An 18,628-nucleotide genomic window follows, 5' to 3' on the forward strand; every position below is an offset into this window, starting at 1 on the left:
GTTGCGCATCTTCATGTCCTTGTCTGAAACGCAGCGCATCGAGGCACTTGAGAGCATTCACTTGGCTCATGCCACCTGATATGTGCAGCAGCAGTCAGCAGTACCATTTCTGAAATAGGGGTTGTTGTTTATAGTGAGGGTTCAAGGCATATGAGACTAGAATTACAGAGTCAAATTGCCATGTTTTACTCAGCAGTCACTATAGTGGTAATTTAAATACGTCCATGGGTTCCCTAGCATCCTTCCTCCCCTTCAAAAGGTAGACCCTTAGCTGGGTGCTGTAGCTCAGGCCTGTAATCCTAGTACTAGGGAGGCTGAGACAGGAGGCTTGCAGATTGTTTAGTGAGACTCTCAGAAACCTTGAGTGACCCTGCTTCAAAACAAAAACTAAAAAGACCTGGGGGTATAGCTTGGAGGTAGAATGCTCCTGGGTTTAACCTCCAGTGTACCTCAACCCCCCAAAATATTAAGATTGCTTTTATAAGCCGGGTGTGGTGGCACATGCTTGTAATCCTAGAATTTGGGAGGCTGAGACAGTAGAATCACGGTTCACAGACAGCCTCAGCTACTTAGAGAGGCCCCTTGCAACTCAGTGAGACCCTGTTTCAAACTAAAGAGTTAAAAATGGGACTGGAGGTGTAGCTCGAAGGTAGAATGCCCCTGAGTTCCATCCTCAGCACTGCAATATATATATATAAAATATATATATTTACGTGTGTGTGTGTGTGTGTGTGTGTGTGTGTGTGTGTGTGTGTTTTACTGAGGATGGAACCCAGGGGCATTCTACCTCGAAGCTACATCCCCATCCCTATTTTATTCTTCATTTTGAAACAGGGCCTAAGTAGCTTCCCAAGTACTGGGATTACAGGCCTGCACCACCATGCCCACTTTATTTAATGTTCTAATCATGTAAGACACAGATCCCAAAGTGAGGAACATGAAACAAAGTGTTTTAAGACCAATTCACTTCCAGTACCCTCCTTACCCTGCACACATCTCCTGTGTCCTTTTTTTATTTTTAACTTGTTATTTTGAATTAATTATAGACTCCCGGGTGTTAGAGTCACGTCCTGTGGAGCCCTCCCAGTGGCCAGAAGCCCCACTGGGGGACGTTGCCACAGACCTTGCTCAGTCACTCGCCACCCCACAGTTCACGGGCTGCCATGAGACGCCCCGTGCAGGCCGCCTCTGTCGCGGCCAGCCCTCCCCATCCTGGCTCTGTTGGCGGCAGCTGCTCATTGGTTTCCTGGCTGCGTAGTTTTGTCACTGGAGGGTGTTAGAAAATAGTTCACACAGGATGTGATGGTGGAGTTTGGCCTTCCATACCCCGCAGAATAGCCAGAGGTCGGCCATGCTGTGAAAGCAGGTTGAAAGGTTTTTGAATACCACCTAAAAGACTTTCCCTATTTTGGCACCATGATAAGATTTTATGAACATTTGTGTGCAGGTCACGGTGTGGGCAGAGACTTCGTTTTCTGGGGTGAAGACCTAGGAGTGCAGTGGGTGCTTCCACACCTTTGGAGTGCTGTGCCTCCTGGCAACCTCTGCTAGCTGCTGGACCGGGTGTGCACAGCCGGGGCTGCTGAGCATCCTGCCTGCAGGCTCACTGCCCCGCTCCTGGGCCAGCCCCTTGGCCAGCAGTGTCTTTCGTCGTTCTCCGATTGGACTGTCAGTCGTTTACTGTTCTGTTGCTCTCTACTCTGCACACAGAGCCACAGTCTACTCGTGAGTTTTCAGTGTCATCTTGATTTTAGACTTCTGTAGACCAAAATTTTTGTGGTACTGGGGATTGAACCCAGGGGTGTTCTGCATCTGAGCCATACCCCAGCCCTTTTTTATTTTTCATTTTGAAACAGAGTCTCACTGAATTGTTGAGGCTGACCTTGAACTTGTAATCCTCCTGTCTCAACCTCTCAAGTACTTGGATTACAGGTGTACGCCACCATGCCTGGCTAGACCAACGGTTTTATTCTTTTGAGGTTGTTTGTTGATTTCCCCATCTTATAGATTCTACTTTTGGTCTCATGTCTTGAACACTGCCTAGCCCTAGTTTCTAAAGATCTTCTAGTGGGCGGTGGTGGCAGCTTGTATTCCCAGTTTTTGGGTGGCTGAGACAGGAGGACTGCAGGTTTGCGATCAGCCTCAGCTACTTCTTGAGGCCCTCTACAACTTAGTGAGACCCTGTTTTAGAATAAAAAATGGCGCTGGGTGTGTAGCTTGGAGGTAGAATGCCCCTGGGTTCAATCCCCCAGTAACACACACACACACACGCATGCGCCATTATTTTCTTTCTAAAAATTTTAAAGTTTTTTTCTAGTTTTGTTAGGTTTTTTTTTTTTTTTTTTTTTTTTTTTTTTTTTTTTGTGGTCCTGGGGATTGAACCGGGGCATTCTATTTCCAAGCTATATCCCAGCCCTATATTATTCTTTATTTCTAAAGATTTGAATCCTTCCTAATTTGGTTTCCTTCTCCTTCCTTCTCTTGCTGGCCAGGACTCCCAGGACAACACTGAGTGAATAGCGTTGGAGATGGGGAGGGAGGACGGAGTCAGCGCTTCCCAGGAAGCTGGTGGGAGCGGCGCTGTCACACTCCTCGTCTACTGGGGGTGCTTGTCTGCTCTTGGTGTTTCGCTCAGGTTTTCTGGGTTTTGTCTTGAGTGTTGGGTTTTGTGAAGGCCTTTTCCTGGCCAAGTGTTAGGATTCTGTGAACTTCCTTCATTAGCTGAGTGGCTCCTGGCCTGGCTCTTGCCTGTGAGCCAGCGCTTTGGCACAGTCACTTGTTAGGGTGATCCTGGCCCACTTTTCTGCGTGGACTTGGTACCTGCCCACTTTTTCTGTGGGCTCCTCCCACTCCCTGTGTCGGATCGCTCTGTGACGTCCATCTCTGTCTGTGTGCTTGGGCTGAGGTGTGGGGGTCGGAGCCGCCACTCTGTGGGAGGCTTTGTGACTCGTGTTCTTCCAGGCTGCCCCGCAGGTCCCGTACGCTCCAGCCCCAGAGGGTCTGCTGACGCCCTGCCGTGGGGTGGTCATCCAGTTGTGCCTTCAACACCCACGCCCACCCTCTGTCCTCTCCATTGCAGTGAGCCGCATGGTGACTGCTCTTGTGTAAGCCGTTGCCCTGCTCACTCTCCACGTTTCTTTGTCCGTCTTCCTCTTCTCCCATCTGTGTGCCAACCCTCGCCTTGTCAAGGGTTTGACGTTTCCCTTCTGTCCTGCAGCTGCAGTGACTAGACACTGAATGTCCAGCAGCCCTGAGCCGCCCCACGTTCGGTCTTCGTGACTGGTTCAACAGGGCGCACAGGGAAGAGATCCTGCAGCAAGCTCAGCTGCACCTTCCACTTCCTGCAGTCCTGTAACAAGTGCTTTGTTTTACACCTGATTTATCCAGCTTTTTTTTTTGTGTGTGTGTGGGGGGGGTGCTGGGGTTCCTGGAAGCCCTTCTACTTCCAGGCTACACTCCCAGACCTATTTTATATTTTATTTGGAAACAGTGTCTCTTAAGCCAGCGCCGCTGGCTCTGAACCTGCCCGATCCTCCTGTCTCCGCCTCCCAAGCGTGGGAATTACAAGCGTGCGCCACTATGCCCCGGTTATCCAGCTTTTTGAACAGCATTTGTTGTGAAATTGTGAGATTCGTTGACGTATGCTTGTTTTCTTTGCTGTATAGTAGTCCATGTTAATCCTACGGCGGCACCGATTTTGTCCAATTGCAAACACTGCTACTGTAAACGCTTTGTGTAGTCTCTTTCTGTGTTTACACTTGGATTTCTTTTGGATATATTCCCAGGAAAAAAAAAAATCCGGGTTTCATGATTTGCTTATGTTCATTTTGAGTAGTGTTATATTCTGTTAATGAATCCGTTTCCTTTGCTTCACATCTTTAATATTAGTATATTATTTTGATTTTAATTTGCATTTTTTGGTTACTAACGAAGTTGAAAACTTTTTGTCTACTTACCTTTTGGGTTTTCTCTTTGAAGTATCCATTTAAGTATATTTGCTTTGTATTGGATGGTTTGTCTTTTTATTTATTTGCAGGAGTGCTTTATATGTTCTGGGTAGTTTTTTTTTTTTTCTTGGTTATATATGTAGGAAAATTTCTCTTTTCCTTTTGGGAAAGTGACTTTTAATGGTAGAAAGTCTTATTTTTGATTATTTGAACCTTCAGACTTCCTTTGTGGTAGGTATTTCTAATGCACTGGTTAAGAAACTCGTCTTGACCTTGCCTCAACATTGTGAAGGGAGTCTGCGGGTAACTGCCTTGCCTTGGTGCTTAGGTGTGCAGTCTGTCTAGACGGTTGTGTGTTGAGGTAGGAGCCAGGCTGTGCTGCTTGCACATGGGGGTCCCATAGCACCATTGCAGCAGAGACAGGCCCTTCCCATGCAGCCCGAGTCAGCTCAGCATCGCTCCACCACTGACCTACAACCACCAGTTTTTAAAAAAAATTGAAGCCAGGCGTTGTGGTGTGCATCTGTCATCCCAGTACTTGAGAGGCTGAGACAGGAGAAAAAAGACTGCAGGTTCGAAACCAATGTGCAGTAACCCCCCCCCCCCCCCCCCGGTACTGGGAGTGGAACCCAGGGGCATTCTACCTCTGAGCTACAACCTCAGTCCTATTTTTTATTCTTTATTTTGAAGCAGGGTCTCACTGAGTTGCAAAGTGCCTCACATGGTGGCGCGCACTTGTAATGCCAGCGTTCGGGAGGCTGAGACAGGAGGATCGCCGTTCGCGGCCAGCCTCAGCTACTGAGTGAGGCCCTCTGCAACTCAGTGAGACCCTGTTTCAAAATAAAGAATAAAAAAAGTAGGGCTGAGGTTGTGGCTCAGAGGTAGAATGTCCCTGGGTTCCATCCCCAGCACAGGGAGAAAAAACAATTAGCTGGGAATGGTGGCGCACACTTAAAATCCCAGTGCTTAGAAGACAGATACAGGAGGATTGCAGGTTCAAAGCCAGCCACCGCAACCTAGCGAGGCTTTTGGAACCCTAGTGAGACCCTGTTTCCAAATAAAAAAATATAATCAGGCTGGGGGCCTAGCTTAGAGGTATAATGCCTCTGGTTTCAAATCCCAGAGTGCGCGCGTGCACATGCGCGTACACACACACACACACACACACACACACACACACACACAAGTTAGCTGGGCATGATGACACACGCCTGTAATTCCAGTACTTGGGAAGGCTGACACATGATCACAGTATTACATATTAATATACGTGAATGTCTTTTTCCGGGCGTGGTGGCACACGCTTGTAATCCCCGTGCTTGGGAGGCGGAGACGGGAGGATCGCGCAGGTTTGAAGTCAGCCTCACTGGCTTAAGAGACCCTGTTTCCAAATAAAAATAATATAAAATAGGTCTGGGAGTGTGGCCCGGAGGTGGCAGGGTTTCCAGAAACCCCAGTACCACAAAAAAGAAGGAGGAGGAGAATGTCTTTTGAGAAATAACTTTTTGTGTTTGCTTTTTGTGACACTGCGTATTGAACCCAGAGGGATTCTACCTTCAAGCTACAACTCCGTCTGCTCTCATCTGCCTGTCTTGTTGGAGGGGGATGGACGTCTGCCTGGCACAGCATGCAGTGGGGAGGCTCTGCATGTGTGGCCACCTCCTCGTTGATTTTCGTGACGGTGTGGGAGTTGAAGCCTGCTGGCAAGCTGTGTACACTGCCCCTTGAGCTTCTAGTGCACCTCTCCTTTGTGGGAATTTATCACATCCGGCATTGGTCTTTTTGGGAACACTAATTCACTGAGTTATGCAGGTGTTTCCGTACACATTATCAAAAACAGCTTCTTTGATACCACTGATCACATTAAAACATCTTTATGTGTGCAGGGCCATCCAGCTTAATGGAGTGGGTGCAGGTTTTCCAAAGTTCAGGCTTCCTCTCATTTGAAAGCTCAGATTTTATTTTTGGCAACAATTATTGTCAGTTCATCTGGAAGCGATAGCTCACTTGTATTTACTTTAGAGAAAATACAGTCAGCCTTCTTTATCTGTGGGTTTCACATCTGCAGATTCAGCCAGCCAGAGAGTGAAAAGATAGGACCAAATGGGCCACGTTCTGAACATGTACAGACCTTTTTCTTAGCACTGTTCTCTCAGTGGTCAGCACAGCAGCATTTACATTGTCGAGGTTCTGAGTCATCTGGATGTGAGAAGGCCATATGCATACACTACACATTTTATAGAAAGGTCCTGAGCACTGTGGACTGCGGTCTCTGGGGCCTGGAGCCAGTTCTCCAGACACCGAAAGACAGGTGCCAGCTTCTTTTTTCTTCTCTTTTTTAGGTGGGTACTCAGGATTGAACCCAGGGGCATTCTGCCTCCAAGGTACACCTCCAGCCCTGTTTTTATTTTTTGTTTTGAAGCAGGGTCTCGCTGTGTGGTTCAGAGTTCATACTCTCAGTATTGAGGCTGACCGCCAGCCTTCTATCTCAGCCTCCCAAGTACTAGGACTGTTGTAGGTGTGTACCTCCATGCCCTGCTGTCCACTTTTTAGTAATGGTAGTTAGACTGGAAAGAGACTGGTGTGTAGAATTTGCATTCCACGAGAGAGCAGCCAGTCCGGCCAGTGACTCCCACAGGTGGTCTTCCTCGCGGTAGTGTGATGCTTGTGACAGCACCCACAGGTCTTCACACACCTTCCCATTTGTCGCACATGGGCTCAGGCTTGTGACTGAATAAAATTGAGGGCTGAGTGCTGGGCTAGATAGGATCATAGGCGATGCTGGCAGGCTCTATTGCAGTCATGTGGCAGAGCAATGCTGGTGCCTACGCCCGCCCTAGGGGAAGTGTGTAGCATGAGGTGTACCAGGAGGACAGTTGGCCCCTGTCAGGAGTCTGGGCATGCCTGTGAAAATTGCAGAACCAACAGAGGCCACAGCAAACTCATGAAGGGCTAAGAGGATAGACATGAGGCTTTGCAACCCCTAAGCTGAAGATGTCCAGACAGGGACATAACAAGGGCAGGGGATAGAATCGCTCAGTGGTAAGTATTAAATTGTAAAGCCCGCCGGGCGTGGTGGCACACGCTTTTAATCCCACAGCTTGGGAGGCTGAGACAGGAGGACTGCACAGGTCCGAAGCCAGCCTCAGCAACTCAGTGAGACCCTGTTTCCAAATAAAGTATAAAATAGGTCTGGGAGGATAGCCCGGAGATAGAAAAGCCCCTGGGTTCTACCCCAGTACCACCCCCCCCAAAAAAAAAATGTAAAGCACACCAGAGCTCTTACCTCACACATATGGGAATCTGGCCGTGTCGGGCCTGGCCCACAGCGATGGCCCATTCTGGTGTGGCCTCGTCGTCACTTCCTCAGGAGCAGTGTGGTGCAGAGGGTCACTGCAGTTTACTTTGTGCTTAAAAATGCTCTTCTACTTGCTCTTACTCTGGTTGATTGTGTGGCCAACTTGAATATTTCGGCCTGGAAATTGTTTTCTCTAAACGATGACTGTGGCCATACTGTACTGTCAGCCAGCATTCCCAGCACCACTTGGGATTTCCACGTGATTCCATCCCCTTCCCAGTACAGAGCGCCTGGCTGCTCCCACTCCATGTGCTGTTGTGTTTTCCTTCTTTCTTTTTTTTTTGGGGGGGGGTAGCAGATCAAACCCAAGGTGCTCTACGACTGAGCTTATACCCCCACCCCTTTTTATTCTTTATTTTGAGATGGGGCATTGCTAATTGCCGAGGAAGAACTTGAACAGTCTTTCTATTTCAGCCTGCAAAGTCACTGGGATTGCAGGTATGTGCCACCACTCCCGGGCTCTGCACACTTCTGGGCTGGAGGCAGGCGAGGTGTTGGGCTGCCCTCCGTGAGGCCCTGTTTGACCCCATGCTGTTCCTTCCCTCACCTCTCGCAGGTTTCTTGTCTCTGTGAGTGAGTGGACTTTCTGGAGGTTGGCTCTCCAGGACTTAGGTTTCCTCTTATTTGTCAGTTTCCCAGTCTTGAGTTGTTGTTGTTGTTGTCCCCCCTCCCCTCTTCAGTGTTTCTAGACTCTGCTAGAACCAGGCTTCGTTTCTGGTTCTTGCTCTTTTGTGATGGATGCCATACCTTCCTAAGTCAGTTCTGAGTTCTGAGTTCGGTTCACTGTGGCCTGGCTTTATGTGTTGTGTTCGTGGTAGCCCTTCTCTTGTTCTGACGGCTCTGCTCCTCTCTGGTTGCTGCTCAGTTGGAGCAGGAGCCCCAGTGGCTGGCAGGACTCTCGGCTGACTGTGGATACGGACCTCGCAGGAGCTGGGCTGCTGACCTGGAGCTGCTCCTGGGCCCAGCTCCACTTGCACACCCCTCCTAGCTGCACTGGCAGGCTCGGTCAGAGCCTTTCATGTCCCACAGACACAGAGTCCAGCCCGTTGGGGTTTCACAAACTGGGCTTTCCTACTTGGTTAACCTGCTTCCAAGTGCTTTTCTGTTTTTGAAGTATTTGCCACTTACCTTTAATTGTCAGTACTCTCTTTTTTCTCTTTTGCTGCTAAAGTTCTCTCTCATTATTTCCGCGTGTGTGTGTGTGTGTGTGCGTGCGCGCGTGCATGTGCATGTGTATGCTTGTGTATGTGTAGGGACACTGGGAACCCAGGGGCATTCTACCTCTGAACTACACCCCTAGCCCTCTTATCTTTCATTTTGAAACAGGGTCTCAGTTGTGGAGAGCCTCACTAAGGTGCTGAGGCTGCAGTCCTCCTGTCTCAGCCTCTCAAGTACTGGGATGACAAGCATATACTATCACGCCAGGTTCTCTGTCACTATTTTTACATATCTGTGTCAGGGGAAGGAGCTCTGGAATGTCGGGAAGTCGATGGTGTCTTTAGTCTGTACTATGGTTGGCAAGCCCTCTGAGGCCGGAGCAGTTGTGTCTTGCACAGGACAGTGGCAGGGTGTGTGTGTTCTGGAAGTGCATTGCGCTTCTGGAGGTGGGGGCTGGAGGTGTACCTCTGTGGTAAAGCTCTAGCCTGGGGCTGCCAGGGCCGCCCCAGCACAGTGGGCATGCATGTGTGTCTGTATGTGTGAAAGGCTCTGTGTGGAGAACGGCTGAAGGACAAAACGTAGGTGATAGCCCTGTGCAGGAGTGGCCTCATGTGTTCAGGGCGCTGCTGCCCAAGCACTTGGCCCAGGTGGCTTATAAACAACAAGGATGGTCCTGCAGTTCTGCAGGCTGGGAGGCCAGGAGCAGGGCATGGCAGCTTCAGCGTCAGGTGAGGGCTGCTTCCTGGTTTGTAGTCTGTGTCCTCTCCCTGCGTCCTTACAGAGTCACCTTCTGTAGAGTGACACCTGCAGAGTCACCTTCTGAGCCCAGTAGGCTGTGAGGCCAGGGTTCAGGGGTCTGGATTCCACATTGTAACACACTGTCTAACTGGGATGCTTCTGGTTTGGTGTCCACAACTCACATGCTACTAGGACTACCCCATCCTGCCTGGGCTTGATTTTCCCTCCTGAGAACGGGCAGGCAGGACTTTTTTTTTTTTTTTTTTTGGTGGTACCGGGGTTCCTGGAAACCCTTCTACCTCCGGGCTACACTCCCAGACCTATTTAATACTTTTTTATTTGGAAACAGGGTCTCTCTTTTTTTTTTTTTTTTCAATTTTTCTTTTTTTTTAATTTTCTTTGGGTTTTATTTTTTTTAACAATTTTTTTACTGAACATAAATAGTATACATTTACACTATATTTGGTGCCCTCTCCCCCCCGCCCCCGTTTTCTCTCCCCCACCACCACCAATGGTTGGCCAGGTTAACCATGTCTTATTCATAATTTTACACATGTTCAGGTGAAGATGCTCCTTAATCAAGATCGGCCTTTCTCCTCTCCTATCTTTCCATTAAAACTTAGCTAGTATTTCCCCTCTAATATCTGGGGTCCTACTGGTATCCTTTGTGTTTTCTAGTTTGGGCATATTAGAGGAAACATGTGTATCTTCTCCTTCTGTGCTTGGCTGATCTCACTTAACATGATGCTTTCCAGGGCTTTCCATCTTCTTGCAAATGATATAATTTTGTTCTTCTTTATGGCTGAATAGAATTCCATTGTGTGTATTTCCCACAGTTTTGCTATCCATTCATCGAAACAGAGTCTCTTAAGCCAGCACAGCTGGCTTCGAACTTGCCTCATCCTCCTGTCTCCACCTCCCAAGCTCAGGGATTACAAGCGTGTGCCACCACGCCCGGCAGGCAGGAATTCTTAACAGTTTAACTTCTTGATAATATTCATAAATTTTTGTTTGCCACTGAGTTCCCAGACAGCCACAAGTTCCATCGGCTGTCCCTGCAGGCTGAGACACCCGTTTTATGGCAGGAAATGAAGAATGTAGAATTCAGCATAGAGAAGATGCCCCTGGCCTCAGGCACCGAACATGTGGACGGCGACACCTTGCTCTCCTGCTTTGTGGAGGAGGGGCCAGGAAGTGGGTGCCTTGGCACCCAAAAGACGTGTAGATGTTCTTATGTCAGTTAGACACCACAAGAATACTTTTGGAGGTTTTATCAGTTATCGTAGAAAAACAAGGTAGGATGTCAAGGTGTTGTGCAGAAAAGTGTCTTGGGATCTTGAAACCAGTCTGAAGACTAGGGGCAGGTTGACCCAGGTGAATGAGTCACAGAAACTGCTTCACCCAATGCAGTATAGCAGAGAGGAGTGCGAGATTTGAAGAAAACATGGAACAGTGACACCGCTGGGTCAGGAGAAGCATTTTCCTCCTCCTCCATTCTACCTCTAAGCTATACCCCGGCCTTTCTTTTATTTTTTGTTCTGAAACAAGGTTTCATTAGGTTGCTAACAGTCTTGCTGGTCTCAAACTTGTAATCCTCCTTTCTAAGCCTCCCAAATACTGGTCTTACAGCTGGGTGTGGCCGCGCCCAGCTGGGATAAAGGTCCTCTCTCTGGGGAGTACAGGCCAACAGGGAGGCAGTAGCTGTTGGGAGGTGGGGCAGAGCTGCTGCTTCCTGTTCCTCATGTGAGTGCAGCTAAGGATCCTAGGCTCAGATGATACTAGAGTAGCTATGAGAAGATTGACAGAGGGTGGAGGACAGGTACCAAGAACCCACGTCCAGAAACCAGAGTGAGCCAGGCGTGGTGGTGCACGCTTGTAATCTCAGTGCTTGGGAGGCTGAGACAGGAGGATCGCACAGGTTCGAAGCCAGCTGGGCTCTTAGTGAGGTTCTCAGCAACTCAGTGAGACCTTGTTTCCAAGTAAATTATAAAATAGGGATGGAGGTGTAGCCCAGAGGTAGAATGCTCTGGGTTCCATTCACAGTACCGCAAAAAAATAAATAAATAACTATAAATAAATAAACCAGAGCAAGGTTTGGAAGGAAGAGACACCTCCACGTGTACACTGGCTGAGGCCAGGCCTTGGCCTGTGTAGTGAGCGCCAGGAGGGGCTGGGCAGAGCAGTGGCTTGGGGTCTGCTGCTCCGAGTGATGCTTGCAGGTGTTGTGCCTCAGGGATGGTCTCTTGGCTGTGTGTGCAAGTTGGAGAAGGTGGGGGTTTGCGCAAGTGCCCTGGCGACCTCTTAAGTGCGAGTCTCTAACCAGCAAGCCTTGTAAGATATCAGACTATCAGAAGACATAGGAAATACAATGCAGGGTTAATTCAGCATGTGCTCTCAAGTTTTGTGGGAAGCATTGAGGCTGGAGCCCAAGGCCACATGAAGGGTCTGGTTTGTGGCACGAAGTGGGGCCAGGATGTTGGACCTCCTCTGTGGATTCCTTCAGAGCCATCACATGCCTGTAACCTACCACCTAGCTGTTCTGTTTGAGATACAGTATGGAATTAACGAGGTGTGCGTGGTACCTGGAGCTGCATGACCTGCCCCGCTTCCACCCATGCACATAGCCGCTGTTTCTGCTTCTGGTGATCCTGGGGGGACCCAGCGTGGCTGTGGAGGGGGCCCTGTGCCCCTGCATGCCTCAGCTGGGCAGAGCCCACTTAGGTGGGTGTGAGCTGGCTGGCTGTGGTGCTGCCTGTGAGCGCCACAACTTGTAACCCGGTGTCCTCTCTCCTGAAGCAGACGGTCGATGATGAGGCGATGGCGGCATGAATGAAGATCAAGTGAGGGAGTAGAACGATGCCCAAGGGTGTGCGTTCTAAAACACCACAGCAAGAAGACTTTCCTCTCAGCAGCGACATGGTGGAGAAGCAAACTGGGAAAAAGGTGAGTCCCACTGCCCATACGCCGCCCTGTGCCTTCCCAGAGGGCCTTTCTCCCCAGCAGAGTCCAGCCGCCGGCCACAGGTTTGCGTCCGAGAGTGGCTCTCTGGCGTAGTCCTGGTTTCGATGCCCATTCCTGCCCCCAGGACCTCAGGATTTCTGTCTTGCTTTCAGTGAGGTTCGTGTGACAGCTAACTGTGTTTCAGTCATTCTAACTAAATCTTTTACTTTCAAATCTTGTGTATTCTAAATATGAATGGGAAACAGCATGTAAGCCTGAGCCACTGTATTCTGTCGGTGTGCCTTCACTGTTCTTGTGGCCCTCACCAAGCTGAGCTGCCCTGAGACTTAGCTGCCTGCTGTCTGGTGGGAGCAGGAGCGCCTGCTGGGACACCCGCAAAGTACCAGCCAGGGCACTCAGTCCAGGCGGCTCCACCTCTGGCCGACCCTCACTCTCACTGGCAGTCAGGTGGCCTCCTAGATGGTGCTCTTCTGTCCCAGCTGCTCCCTCCCGCTCTGCCCGCAGCCCCTGTGCCATGCTTGGCCTGTAGAGAGGGCTCAAGACTGCTGTCTCTGTGGTTTCTTGGTGCTGCTGTGCTTCATCTCCATCTCGTAATCCTCTGGGTTTGGAGTGTGATGGCTAGCAGTGTCCATGTGTGAAAGTTAAGGAGCGGAGCCATTGACTGGTGCAGTTTGGTTCAGCATGAAGCAGTTTGTGAGCGTGGACATGCTTGGGTGCTGTTGACAGACAAGTGAGGCGCCTGAGTCCCCCCCACTTGCTCAGTTAGGAGCACCAGAGCAAGTGGCCACCTCAGCGTGGAGCCTCCAGGCAGTCTGAGGCTTGTGTTTGGTCAGCACCACATGTTGCTGGGCTTGCCACGAGGGGCTACGTACGCTGTGTGTCCTGTGCAGGGTCCTGGTTAGATGTGGGTGGGAGTGTGCTCCAAGCTCCTATCTTGGGACTGGTGGGGTGGCAGTCTAACAATACCCACCCTGGAAGCAGGGATCCTGAGGTTTTGGGACAGTTTCACACTGACTAGAGCAAGGCACCCTTGGTGGAGTCATGGCTTACAGGTCTGTGTGTGGAATTTTCCATGGCTCAGACAGCTAGGTGTGAACAAAGGACCCTGGGAAAGGCTTTGCTGTCTTTCTCTTCTCACTGGTCGGTGGGTGGCCACCAAGCGGAAGGACTTCCTGACAGGCCAACCCAGGCACAACACAGCTCAGCTCCTGTGGCCAGACATCAGAGTGGTGTCCAGTACCCACTGATGTGCCCACTGGTGCCCGCCTCCACCCTGGTGCTACTGCTGCCTCAGGCATTGGGGGTACTCTGTCTTCCTCGTCTCTTTAGGGGTACTCTGGAGCTCTGCTTGCATTCTCGGAACAGCTCCGCTCTCTCCTGATCCTCTCCTGGATCCCAGTGGCTCTCACCACTGCTTCTCTAGGCTCTGTAGCATGCACCTCCTCTTGGATGACTGCTGCCTTTGTCTGGTGAATTATGCCCCAGAGAGTTGGAACCCTCTCCCAAAGAGATGGGTGTGCTGTGGTTTTCCCGCGAGCGGGTAGGCTTGGCCCTGCAAAATTGTGAGCTGAGTAGTGCCTGTTTGCCTGGTGTGGGTCAAAAACTTCTTGTGTCATGTGGCTGATGCAAGTAGAAGTCCCAGAGCCCCACAGTGTCCATAAGAGACTAGGTCGGGCTCTGGGAACAAATGGCTGTGCTCTGCCCACACACCCAGCAGGATTGGGATAGAGGTGGGGAATCAAAGATGGACCTCATGGGGCCTGGTCCTCAGGTGGGACGGAGAAGGTGTGTGAGGAATGGGAACTCCACGCCCCAGACTGACAACAGAAGCCATCTCTGGCACCTCACAGAGATGATGACATGGTAGGGAAATAGCTGCTCCCTGGCACAGCTCTTGGTTGTCCTGGAGAAAGTGATACAGCTACTGTGCGCTGACCTGCAGAAGGAAGTCCAGGCAGGGCCCGGGTACAAAGACAGGCTGTCAAAAGCAGGCTGCGCTGCCTTGCAGAGCACCCAGGCCAAGGTAGCCCTGCCCTGCCCTGCCCTGCCACTCCACCGTCCCAGGTGCTCTGGCCCAAAGCATGCGTTGACTTGGCTGTGGGTGCCTCCCCCCTGCTACTAGAGATTGAACCCAGAGGCATTCTACCGATGAACTACACCCCCAGCCCCATGTGTTTACTTTTGAAACAGGGTCTCTAGGTTTATGAGAGCCTCACTACTTGTTGAGGCTGTCCTCCAGCCAGCAGTTCTCATCTCAGCCTCCCAAATACTGGAATTACAGGTGTGTGTCACCTTGCCTGGCTTGAGTTGTTAACTTCACCTGAGGGGAAGACTCGAGTCAGTCCTGAGAGCGCAGGTACCAACTGTGTCTGCGCTTTGGCCATGGGGATGCATGGGCCAAGCTTTTGGATTTTTGTTTTGTTTTCAGTAAGGTAACTGTGTCCCAGTTTGAGGGGTTTTGTTTTTATTGTTTTTTATTTGTTTTGTTTCTTAACTACCCAAGATAAAGCCAGACTGTTCCTCCAGGAGGTAGATGAATTTGACCCTGGAAGTGCTGTGCAGGGCTTCCCGAGCTCAGCAAGTGGCTAAGAATGGTGTCCTGAGAAGATGTGGTCCTGGCTGCCGCTTGTGCCCCGTGGTGGCCAAGCTCAGGGCACAAAGGGTCCTGTGGGTGGAAGGGCCCTGGACTGTCATAAGCTCCCTCTCCTAAGACACAGTTGCATGTTCCCAAAAGCAGAGGTTTTAGATTTTTCTCTAATGCAGTCCTGATGGGGGCAGGCTTTGTGGATGACAGGGACGGAGTGCGTGATTCTGCAGCAACCCTCCCTGCTGCAGATCTCTCAGCAGCACCGGCCAGGGACCAGAGGAGGAGGCGCCTCCTCAGCTCTCCCAACGGGACAGCTGGGGCAGCCGCCCCAGAACATCCCAACTGGAGATAGCTTCAGTCCGAACGAGCACACTCCTGAACTGTTGTCCAAGCCCAGGCAAGCAGGAGGAGACTTCCTGACTTCAGTCCAAGCAGTCCTGCCACGACAGGCAGACCATTATCACTGTGCTCGGCACACCTCATTCAGAGAGGAGACTGTAGAAACAGCCTCCCTGGGGGTGCTCAAAGTGTGTTCTGGGCTGCTGCCTCCCTGGGAGCCTGCCCCCTGCAGAGCTGTGGGCAGACCTCTGAGGGTGGGCCCTGGCTCTGCTTTTCTTGGGGAGAGCTGCACATGGTGTTGCTGTGGAGCCTGGGCTGCTCTGTGGCCACCATAGACTTGCCTGCCTGAGGCCCAGCTCTAGAGGTGTTATTCCCATGTCGCCAGGCCCTCCTCTTGCACGGCCTTGTCCTGAGGTCTCACAGGCAAATCTTGGGGGGGAGGGTATGCCCAAGGCAGAGCTGTGGGCCCTGAGCTCCCACCCCTCACAGCAGGAGGCGTCATCCAAGAGTGAGACTCCAGCCAGCCAGCCACGGCAGCACACCCCTGTAACCCCAGTACGCGAGATGCCACAGGTTCAAGGCCAACCAACCGTAGCAACTTAGTGAGACCCTGTTTCAAAATAATAAAAACAAAGATGTTTAGGGTATAGCTTAGAGGTAGAACATCCCTGGGTTCAATCCCTAGTTCCTAAAAGAAAAGAAAGGGTGAGAATCCCAGAGAAGGATCTATTTCCCTGGGCCCCAGACCCTAACTGGGGCCAGCTCATCTCAGGACTCCAGATAGGTTTCCATGGTTGCAGAGGCAGAGAGGCCAAGTCATGTGGTCCCAGGTAGACTTCTGGATAGTGGGACTGTGGGGTTTCTGTCTCTTGGCTAGATCAGAAAAGGAGAAGGGAATGCAAGCCTTGCCAGGCCAGGTTACTCCAGTGTCCTCAAACCAGTCCCAGGCCAAGGATAGAACCCATGGCTAGCCAGCCCAGGGCAGGGCAGCAGGTCACTGACAACTTGGTGTGATAGCTGCTGACCTCCACCACAGCTCCCAGCCTTTCCCACCCCATTCTAGCTGAGCAGCGCTGTCTCTTGCTGCCTTCCCCCAGGGCCTGCTGACTGAGGTCTCTGCCTCTGGCGGTGTGTGGCTGTGGCCTGGCTCCTGGGAAGGCTGAGCGCCTCAGGCTCTGCTTGTCCGCCTCCCTGCATTCCTGCGTGGCATCCTGAAAATCCATTCAGCTTATTTTTCCTGCCAGAACTCCTGTGTGTGTGTGTGTGTGTGTGTGTGTGTGTGTGTTTTAATCCTAGGCAAATAAAAGGTCACAGTATTTTTTCCTGCATTTTCTTCTGTAAGCTGTAACTTTAGTTCTTAGATGGAAGCCTGTGAGCTGTTTCTAAAATAAATTTTGTACACGGTATGGGGTAAGGTCGAGGTCCATGGAAACCTATTTGATCCATCTGCATTCACATGAACCCTAAACCAAGAGGTGCTTCAGGAAACTGTACACCAGTAGCCCCACAACATTGGGGATGGAACCCAGGGGCTTTTCTACCTCTGGGCTATACTTCCAGACCTATTTTTTATATATTTAGAAACAGGGTCTCTCACTAAGTTGCTGAGAGCCTCACTAAGTAGCTAAGGCTGGCTTCGAACCTGTGCGATCCTCCTGCCTCAGTCTCCCAAGTGCGTGCCACCACGCCTGGCCTATTTATTATATTAACAAACCAAAGAAGATTTTGGATTTTGTTTTGTTTCTGTCTTTGGTAGCACTTGGGATTGAACCCAGTGAAATTCTACCTCTGAGCTACACCCCTGGCCCTGTTTAGTTTTGTTTTATTTTATTGTTTTTGGTACTGGAGATGGAACTGAGGGGCATTGTACCTCTGAGCTACACCCCAAGCCCTATTTTTTTGAAACGGTCTCACTGAGTTGCAAAGGCCTTCACCAAGTAGCTGAGGCTGTCCGCGAACCACGATCCTCCAGTCTCTGCCTCCCTCAACACAAACACCACTCCCCCACACACAGTATTTTTATATTGATTGATTAATGCTCACATTGAACGTAGGGGAATTCTACATTTAAGACACACCCCCAGCTATTTGTTGTTTGTTTTGTTTTGTTGGCACTAGAGATTGAACCTAGAGACATTCTACCTCTGAGCTACATCTCCCAACTCTATTTTATTTTTATTTTGAAGCAGGGTCTCACTGAGTTGCAGAGTCCTGGTAAAACTGCTAAGTCTGGCTTTGAACCTGTGATTCTCCTGTCTTACTCAGCCTCCCAAGTACTGGCATAGACATGTGCCACTATTCCAAGCTACACACCGAATTTTTAAAAAGAATTTTAGCAAAGTGAACTTATCAGTATATAAAAAGGATAATATGCTATTGCCAAGTAGGATGTATACCAAGAATTCAAGGTTCATTTAACACCCCAAATCAATAAGTTCAATTTATTATATTTAAGTTTTTTTTGGGGGGGGGTATTGGGGATGGAACCCAGGGGCTTTTCTACCTCTGGGCTATACTTCCAGACCTATTTTTTATATATTTAGAAACAGGGTCTCTCACTAAGTTGCTGAGAGCCTCACTAAGTAGCTAAGGCTGGCTTCGAACCTGTGCGATCCTCCTGCCTCAGTCTCCCAAGTGCGTGCCACCACGCCTGGCCTATTTATTATGTTAACAAACCAAAGAAGAAAACCATGAGGTTCTATCAGTTGATGTATGAAAAGATTTGACAGCATTTAACATTCACTTATTACATAACCTCTCCGCAAAGTAGAAGGGAGTCCCTCCTCCTGATACAGGGCACCTGTGAAAACCCCGCAGTAAAGGACTGGACATTCCCGCCTGGAATCAGGAAGGAGAAGGAGGCTACGCTTGCAGCAGATGTGCTGCTGGAGTGTGTTTCCCTGCATGGCTGATGGCCTGGGGGCGGTGGGAGTTAGAAGAGAATCTTTGACATACTTGTCAGTGAAATGCAGATGTAGTTGTAGCTTATGTTTCACTTTTTTTTATGTATTCATTTATTTTTTTTTTTAAGTACCAGAGATTGAACTCAGGAGCATTCTATCTCCAAGTTACACCCCTAGCCTTGCTTTTTAGTCTTTAATTTGAAACAGGGTCTCACTAAGTTGCAGAGAGCCTCACTAAGTAGCTGAGGCTGGCCATAAACCCACAATCCTTCTGTCTCAGCCTCCCGAATGCTGGGATTACATGCATGCACGACCATGCCTGCCTTTTCATTTTTAAGTTTGAGACAGAGTCTCATTTAGTTGCCCAGGCAGGCCTTGAACTTGTGATCCTCCTGCCTCAGCCTCCCTAGTATCTGAGATTACAAGGCCTAAGCCACCATTCCTGCTGTTCATATCCATTCTGTAATGAGCTGGTTATCTCCACACAAAGCCTTCCAGGAATCTAGTTGAATCATGTATTCACATCAGTGTGGGAAAACTACCATAGCATTTTTGAGTTTTCCTATTTGTTGACATGATATATCCCTATATACTTCATTTTCTCTTAGTATTGTTTTGTAATTTTCTATGTAGAGGA

The 18,628-nt window shown here is 49.9% G+C and overlaps 1 protein-coding gene across 1 annotated transcript in view; it reads left to right on the forward strand.

Moving 5' to 3' along the window:
- Positions 1 to 12,057: 12,057 nt before the first annotated feature.
- Positions 12,058 to 18,628, forward strand: part of ANKRD11 (ankyrin repeat domain containing 11) — a gene marked incomplete at both ends in the record, with an annotated part of 41,176 nt that continues 34,605 nt past the window's right edge. Inside the window, one exon of the mRNA XM_080704650.1 lies at positions 12,058 to 12,144. Within this exon, the coding sequence (XP_080560776.1) occupies positions 12,058 to 12,144 (87 nt within the window). The remainder of the gene's footprint in view (positions 12,145 to 18,628) is intronic.

This window comes from Muscardinus avellanarius, assembly GCF_963383645.1.
Source record: "Muscardinus avellanarius genome assembly, chromosome: 10".
Lineage (NCBI taxonomy): Eukaryota > Metazoa > Chordata > Mammalia > Rodentia > Gliridae > Muscardinus > Muscardinus avellanarius.